Here is an 8,582-nt window from a genome sequence, read left to right on the forward strand (position 1 = left end):
TGAGCTGTTTCAAATCTTTAAAGATGATGCTGTGAAAGTGCTGCACTCAATATGCCAGCAAATTTGGAAAACTCAGCAGTGGCCACAGGACTGGAAAAGGTCAGTTTTCATTCTAATCCCAAAGAAAGGCAATGCTAAAGAATGTTCAAACTACTGCACAATTGCACTCATCTCACACACTAGCAAAGTAATGCTCAAAATTCTCCAAGCTAGGCTTCAACAGTATGTGAACCATGAACTTCCAGATGTTCAAACTGGATTTAGAAAAGGAAGAGGAACCAAAGATCAAATTGCAAACATCTGTTGGATCATGGAAAAAGCAAGAGAGTTCCAGAAAAACATCTACTTCTGCTTTATTGACTATGCCAAAGCCTTTGACTGTTTGGATCACAACAAACTGTGGAAAATTCTTTAAGAGGTGGGTATACCAGACCATTTGACCTGCCTCCTGAGAAATCTGTATGCAGGTCAAGAAGCAACAGTTAAAACAAGACATGGAACAACAAATTGGTTCCAAATTGGGAAAGGAATATATCAAGGCTGTATATGTCACCCTGCTTATTTAACTTATATGCAGAGAACATCATGAGAAATGCTGGGCTGGAAGAAGCACAAGCTGGAATAAGATTGCCAGGAGAAATATCAATAACCTCAGATATGCAGATGACACCACCCTTATGGCAGAAAGCGAAGAGAAACTAAAAAGCCTCTTGATGAAGGTGAAAGAGGAGAGTGAAAAAGCTGGCTTAAAACTAAACTTTCCAAAAATGAAGATCATGGCATCCAGTCCCATCACCTCATGGCAAATAGATGGGGAAAAATTGGAAACAGTGACAGACTTTATTTTCCTGGGCTCTAAAATCACTGCAGACGGTGACTGTAGTCATGAAATTAAAAGACACTTACTCTTTGGAAGAAAAGCTATGACAAACCTAGACAGCAAATTCAAAAGCAGAGACATTGATTTGCCAACAAAGGTCCATCTAGTCAAAGCTATGGTTTTTCCAGTGGTCATGTACAGATGTGAGAGTTGGACCATAAAGAAGGTTGAGCACTGAAGAACTGATGCTTTCAAACTGTGGTGCCAGAGAAGACTCTTGAGAGTCCCTTGGATAGCAAAGAGATCAAACCAGTCAATCCTAAAGGAGATCAGTCCTAAGTATTCATTGGAAAGACTGATGCTGAAGCTCCAGTACTTTGGCCACGTCATGCAAAGAGTTGACTCATTGGAAAAGACTCTGATGCTGGGAGGGATTGGGGGCAGGAGGAGAAGGGGACGACAGAGGATGAGATGGCTGGATGGCATCACCAACTTGAGGGACTTGAGTTTCAGTGAACTCCGGTAGTTGGTGCTGGACAGGGAGGCCTGGCATCCTGCAATTCGTGGGGTCACAAAGAATCAGACATGACTGAGCAACTGAACTGAACTGAACTGATGCAAACAACTGACTCATTGGAAAAGAGTGAAGGCAGGAGAAGGGGACAACAGAGGCTGAGATGGTTGGATGGCATCACCAACTCGATGGACATGACTTTGAGCAAGCTCCAGGAATTGGTGATGGCCAGGGAAGCCCGGCGCGCTGTGGCCCATGGGGTCACAAAGAGTTGGACTTGACTGAGTGACTGAACTGAACTGAATTGAATTGAAAGGAATCACTTATACATTTTTTTTCCTTATGTGTGCGTGCTCAGTCGTCAGTTGTGTTCGACTCTTTGCATTCCCTGGGTCTGCAGCCCACCCGACTCCTCTATCCATGGAATGGGTTGTCATTTCCTACTCCAGAGGGTCTTCCTGACCCAGGAATCAAACCCAAGTCTCCTGTGACTCCTGCATTGGCAGGCAGATTCTTTACCACCTGGGAAGCTGTTCTTGTAAAAGAGATGGAAATTTTACAGAAAGGAGACAAGGGCAGAGAAGCATTTTGGAATCACCAACCTTTAATTTAACACAAGACTTTGATTTACCAGGTGAGTAAAGTTGGGCAAAATTCTTAACCTCTCCAAGCTTCAGGGCCCTCACCTGTGAAATGCAGAAAGATCCTTGTAACATGTGCTTCACAGTCTGAGAGGACATCATTTCCATTGGCACATACTGAACACCGACACCATGCTATGCTCTGCACGAATGAGGCAGTCCAAGTGCCTGCCCTTAAGAAGCTCAAGTTTAACCTCACAGATGGACAAACATCTAAACAAGGGAATGTAGGCCAACGGCCAACAGACACGCTTAGGTTTCTACTCTAAAGTGTGAACGTGTTATCTGACATTCTCTAATACCATGACAAAATTCTTTACATGTGATAGCTTTTGTGTTGGGAAATAAAAGAAGTGTTGGTCTTCACATTTCAACTATAAGAATTGTCTCCAGCCCTGGCTCCTCCTCCATGTAGACTGCTCAGGAGGAATGCCATTGTTGAGAAGGAAACAGAAGCAGTTAGAATGTTCTCAGTCAGAGTGGAAGATACACACAAACTCTTACCTGAGGGATGAGGATGAATGCTGGTGGAAACAAAGCCTGTTGGCCTGATGGCAGAGGGTGCTCTGGGCATGGTTTCACTAGGAGGTCACTTTGCTTCAGGACAGCCAGCCCTTTCTCTGAGATTCTCTGAGTTCCACACTCTTTGGTGGGTCAGCTTCAAGCTGGCTTCTTCTGCAAGGTAACACATTTTGCCACAGCACCACATATACTTCAATTTCAAGTCAACCTTCGAAGCGAAAGGTCTGTGTCTCACCCTGCGGGGTGGGGACACAGACAGATGGGCAGCTGAGGTCACATGCTCACACCCAGCCAACCACTGTGGCCAGGCAGATGGACTGGTCTGATTGGCTTAACCTAAGTCATATGCTCTGCTTTGGGTGCTGGAGTCGGGAGTCAGCCCCGGGTCACATCTGATGCCCATATAGAAACTGGGCGTTGTAGGTAAGAGATGAGGGGGGCATCAACTATTGGTTCCACCTGGGGGGTGTTAGCGAGACCTGAGTGTGACTCGTGCTTTAGGGGAGCCACAACGGGCTACAGGTGAGGTTCACGACCCGCTCAACATACAGTCCTCTCCCCCTCTTCCGTGTACTAGCACTGCTATCACAGAGAGAGCTCTGCAGTTTTTTTGTCTGCAAAACATCGCTTACAGGCTCACCCCTCTACCTATGCAGAGGCAGAGAGGGGAGCTATGCTCTCAGATAGAGACCACTAGTTGCGCTCTCCACCCCTAACCTGACTGTCACGCACACTTCTCTTCCTCCTCTACTTGGCATTTTTCCAAGCCACAAACCTCTTCTCATCCTTCAGGACAGGAAGTTGCCCTCCCCTGCGGGGAGCACCTGCACATTTCAGACTGCAGCCTTTCTGCCCTGCATCCATTCTCCTCCAGAATCAAGTACAGATCCCTGGCTTCCTGCAGTCCCCCCACCATCCTCATTTGTAGTGGGTTATGCATCTATATTTCTCTATCACTTCAGTGAAGCTTAGGCGGAAGAGGAGATAAACACACGTGGTCAGTCACCTAAGCTGAAATGTGTTGACCCATATTTTTCTATAAAAATTAAATCTGTCGTGCCTGTGGTTGGCTTAAATAAGTTCATATCAGAGTCTCCTAAGTGATTCATGTTTTTATAGCACCTGCCACAGCGATGTTTTTGGAGGAGATGAACAGGAGGTGAGAGCACTGAAGCTGTGACTGTGGAGAAGTTGAGAATGGAGGGCGTGAGGAGAACAGATTGTGGAGGTGGGGCGGTAGACACAGACATCGCTTTCAGCAATTGTCAAGACCAGCATGTGGAAGAACATTTACACGCGGCACTAACTTACTGCCTGTGTGATTTGGGGTATACTACATTCCCCTCTGTAAGCTTCCACTTTCCTCTCTGTATCTCATCAGGCTTTTAGGAGAAATACCAAGCCAAGGTTCTTGGGTTGCAAGCCACAGAAATGAATGCTGGCTAATAAAGCAAGTTATGTTGAAGCAGCAGGTATGTATGAAGACATCAGAGAGGTAGAGACTTTGGCAATATGAGAATATACGTCCTACTGAAAGAATTCACATTCCATAAAAAAATTATTTTCACTGTTTGGCCAAATAAACTGTGTCGACTGGCACTATCAGCCTCCGGTCTGAAGCTCTCTCCACAGGCAAGGGCCCTGCATAGCACCAAAGCCCTGTCAGTCCTAGAGGAACCCCACCTCCAGGCTACAAACCCAATTCTAGGCAACAGGGAAGGCCCAGACGCCAGGGCATTAGGTGATAAAGGTGATAAAGAACCATGTCTGGTTCTTTCCCAAACCTGCAGTCCCTAGCACAGGACCAGGGACAAAGGGAGCCTCACAGAATGCCCCCAGATCAGGACTCTTTGTCTAAGGTAAGAAGTGGCTCAGGGATACCTGATGGCCCATCAAATTACACAGCTCACCAATGGCTGATTTCACTGACTCTGCTCACGGGCCCCCAGTCATGGGCCCCCGTCTGGAGGTGAGGGTAAGAGGCAGGAACAACCCTCTTCTAGGCAAACAGTCATTCACCAGCTGAAGTCCTTCACAAGTCTTGATGTCTTCTCCTTCAGCCTCAAAGCTACCAAGTGGTTACCACACCCAGCACTTCCTTCTCTATTTGCAGCTTTTCAATATGCACACCTCCACCTTCCCACCCCCAGGAACACTGAGCTCAGGCCTTGTTTCCTTATCAATGTGGCTGCCCCCAGGAGCTGTGTGTGATCCCGAGGAAAGAGCCACACTGGTCATTTCTGTCTCCCGTCTGGGTCTCATCCACAGTAGATGCTTGGTTAAGTGCTTAAAGGTTGCTAACCATTAAGAATCATTGCTATAGTTCAAATGTTTGCTTCCACTCTCCCAGTCCCCAGCCCCCAGCTCCACATTCCTATGTTGAAAACGTAATCCCCAAAGTCATGCTTTAGGGGAGGGAGACCTTTGGGAGGCTAAGGCCTTCGTGGATGGGATTAGTGCCTCAACAGCAGAGACCCCAGAGACACCTCTCATTCCATCTACCAAGTGAGAACGTAGCTGGATGTCAGCGGTCTGCAATCTGGAAGAAGCTTTTCACTGGAAGCCTGCCATGCTGGCACCCGGCTCTTGAACTTCCAGCCTCCAGAACTGTAAGAAAATAGATTTCTGTTGTTTACAAGCCACCCCAGGTGTGGTGTTTTGCTATAGCAGCCCAAACCAAAGCATCCATGTTTGTGTGCTTGTACTAAGTTGCTTCAGTCGTGTCTGACTCTGTGCGACCCCATGGGACACCACTGTTTGTGGAATTCTTCAGGCAAGAATACTGGAATAGGTTGCCATGCCCTCTTCCAGGGGATCTTCCTAAACCCAGGGATCAAACCCGCATCTCTTACGTCTCCTGCATTGGCAGGCAGGTTCTTTACCACTGGCACCATCTGGGAAGCCCTCCTGGAAATAATCATGACCTGGGTCAGGAAACCCAGGCTCAACCACTGACATGGCCCCCTCCATCTTGGTCCTTAGTTTCCCCATCTCTACATGAGGGAGAGAACCAAATGATTTCCAAATGGCCTTCTGGTTTCTCTTAACATCTTCCAGATTCAGTGGCTCCTTGTGACGCTGTAAAAATAGCCACAGTTTTGGCAGGAGTCTAAAAGGAGAGGGCCACTGATGGGTAGAAATGGCCCTTCCCACTCAGGAGACACTCATGGGCTATACCTCTGCGGGGTAGGGAAGGGGGTGCAGCAGATGGTTAGCGAGGCAGTCAAGCAGTGATAAAGCTGTGGGCAGGCGACCATCAGGGGCAAAGACAGGAGACACCTAGTTTGAGTGTCCCACTCACGACATAACTTTGTAACCCAAGCCAGTTCCTTAATTTGAGCCTTTGTTTCCCCCCTTGGTCTCTGGGTGAGCAAGCAATATGAGTGTTGGTTGGATTGGGCTATGAACCCTGAACAGGTAATGGAACAAGAAGCCACATTCTGGGCTCTATGATGATGTCATCCTCAGGAACAGGGCAGAAGGGGAGGGGCCGGTGAGCCTCCCCTCGTGCCTGCTTCTCCCAACCCAACAGATACAGACTGAAAGCCCAAATCCCCCTCCCCACCTTCTATCAGCCTAGAGCAAGAAATCCAGACCAGACAGGAGCCGCTGCACTTTAAAATTTTATGTGAAATTCTGAAAATGTGTCTAGAGTGGCCTGTGGCTGCCTGCCCCCAGACCTGGCCGGTGGGGACCCTGCTGCTCAGCACTTGCTGTAGATGGCCGCACTGCCCCGCTCCTCAAACTCTTCCTTGCTGACCCAGAGCTGCTGGAAGGCCTGCAGGGAGGCCAGGATGGAGCCGCCGGTCCACACAGAGGTCTTCCTCTCGGGAGCCGCGGCCACTGCAGGGCTGTCCCCGGGGCAGAGGAGGCTCAGCTCCCTCTGGAAGCGCTCGGGGAAGCCATCCAGCATGGTGCAGCCGCCGCACAGCAGCACGTTGGCAGCCATCTCCTCCTTGAAGCCCGCCTCCTGGCAGCGGTTCAGGCAGGCAGCAGTGAGCGCGGGGAGGCCGGGCTGGTTGCTGCCTACTAGGGTGGGCTTGAAGAGCATCTCGGCGCACTGGAAGCGCTCCTGGCCGATGGTGATGAGCTTGCCATCTGGGAGCTCGTAGTCCACGCGCAGATCCTCCAGGCACAGGCCGAGCTCCTCCTCGGGCTTGAGGGCCGAGTAGCAGCACTTCTTCTTGATGTGCTCGATGATGTGCAGGTGGTCGTCAGTGAACTTGTGGCCGGCCTCGTTGAGCAGCTGCAGCAGGTAGTTGGTGAGGTCGCTGCCCGCATAGTCGGCTCGACTGCTCAGGCCGGGCAGCACGTCACCCTCAGAGATGGGCACCACATGTGAGACACCATGCCCGCTCTCTACCACCAGCCCAGAGGTCTTGCCATAGGAGTAGATGGACAGCAGCGACTGGGACGTCACGTGCATGGCAGGGATGCCGAAGGTCTCGAACAGCAGCTCCGCATACTTCTCCCGGTTGCTCGTGGGGCTGAGCGGGGTGTCAGAGACCAGCACAGCGTGCTCCTCGGGGAGGATCTTCATGGCCGTGTGGAAGATGTACTCCCAGATGCTCTGGATGCAGTCCCAGTCCACCACGATGCCATATTTGAGCGGGTTGATCAGCTTCAGAGGCGCCTCCATGTTGAGCAGCTCGTGGCCCACGTAGGTATCCTTGCGGGTGTCACCGGAGTCGGCCGCCTCTGAGTAGCGCTTGCCCACCGTGGAGGAGATGAAGTAGGTGGGCCTCGGCTCACCCGCATAGCCACACTTACAGTACTGGGAGCCCAGGTCAATGATGAGCGCCTTGATCTTGCGCACCTTCTTGGGCTTCATCTTCAGCAGAGTGGCCGAACTCGTGTCCCGGATGCCAGCATCAGGACCTGGCAGTGTGTCTGCCTCTCCTGGGTCCCCCTGAGCCGTGCCCATCGGCTTGGGGCTAGGGCTGTTCCTTGTCGCCATCTGCCTTCCTTGCTCACCTGTCTCACATCCACATCCTAGAGCTCCCTGGGGAGAAATGAGGGTCTGTCTCTAGCAGTGACTTGGCAACCCCTTGGAATTGTGATGTCACATGGGCTAGTCCATTCTGGCAGTTGTAGCGGGGGGGCTTGGTCTGGGCAGGCCCTTGATCTATCCCCCCGCACCCCCAACCCCATTGGCCTAACTCAACTTTGCTTCAGGACAGAACAGGTGGCCAGCACAGTTTTAGAAATCCAAGCACACTTGCGTCTCAGAGGTTTCTGCTCTTTCTCACCTTATATCCTTATTCCTAATCCCCTGTCCACTAGCTGATCCCCTCTTGCTTCTCAGCTTGATGAAAGGGTGATAAGGTGGGCTGCAGTCCATGGGGTCGCTAAGAGTCGAACACGACTGAACGACTTCACTTTCACTTTTCACTTTCATGCATTGGAGAAGGAAATGGCAACCCACTCCAGTGTTCTTGCCTGGAGAATCCCAGGGATGGAGGAGCCTGGTGGGCTGCCGTCTATGGGGTCGCACAGAGTCGGACACGACTGAAGTGACTTAGCAGCAGCAGTGAGCCAAAGGCTTCCCGGGTGGTGCTAGAGGTAAAGAACTCACTACTGGATGTGCCAATGCAGATGTATGAGACACAGGTTCAATCCCTGGGTTAGGAAGATCCCCTGGAGGAGAGCATGGCAACCCACTCCGGTATTCTTGCCTGGAGAATCCCATGGACAGAGGAGCCTGGCAGGCTACGGTCCACAGGGTCGCAAAGAGTTGAACATGACTGAAGCGACTTAGCACAGCACACACACAGCCCGGTGAGCCAAGCACTGTAGCAGGCATCTCACATGACACTTCACAGAATCCTGGGAGATAGGCAGAGCTGAGGAAATCAAGGTTCAGAATGCAAATGACTTGCCCCAGAGCAAACAGCTCTTGGAGCGTGCTATAACCCAAGTTTCTCCAGCTTCAGTGTACCAGGTCTCCTTAAAGCATTTGAGAGCTCTAATGATAGCAACCCGGCCACAAGCAGTGCCCAATCTAGTTGGGAAGATGAATGGATGCAGAGGAGTTTGCAGGTGGACGTCTGTTAGGGGGACACAGGAGCACAGAGGGAGGGAGTCA

General features: G+C 50.6%; 1 protein-coding gene across 1 annotated transcript; it reads right to left on the reverse strand.

Annotated features, from left to right (window-relative positions):
• Window positions 1–6,200: 6,200 nt before the first annotated feature.
• ACTL7B (actin like 7B) lies at window positions 6,201–7,454 on the reverse strand. The gene has a single exon (XM_068974510.1). It carries the CDS (start codon window positions 7,452–7,454, stop codon window positions 6,201–6,203), a length of 1,254 nt encoding a protein of 417 aa, XP_068830611.1.
• Window positions 7,455–8,582: the final 1,128 nt, after the last annotated feature.

The sequence above is a fragment of the Capricornis sumatraensis genome, chromosome 6, assembly GCF_032405125.1.
Source record: "Capricornis sumatraensis isolate serow.1 chromosome 6, serow.2, whole genome shotgun sequence".
In the NCBI taxonomy this organism is placed as follows: domain Eukaryota; kingdom Metazoa; phylum Chordata; class Mammalia; order Artiodactyla; family Bovidae; genus Capricornis; species Capricornis sumatraensis.

What these genes read in the sequence shown, in the direction of transcription:
- ACTL7B (XM_068974510.1), bottom strand. Translation starts at nt 7,454, where the DNA reads ATGGCGACAAGGAACAGCCCTAGCCCCAAGCCGATGGGCACGGCTCAG.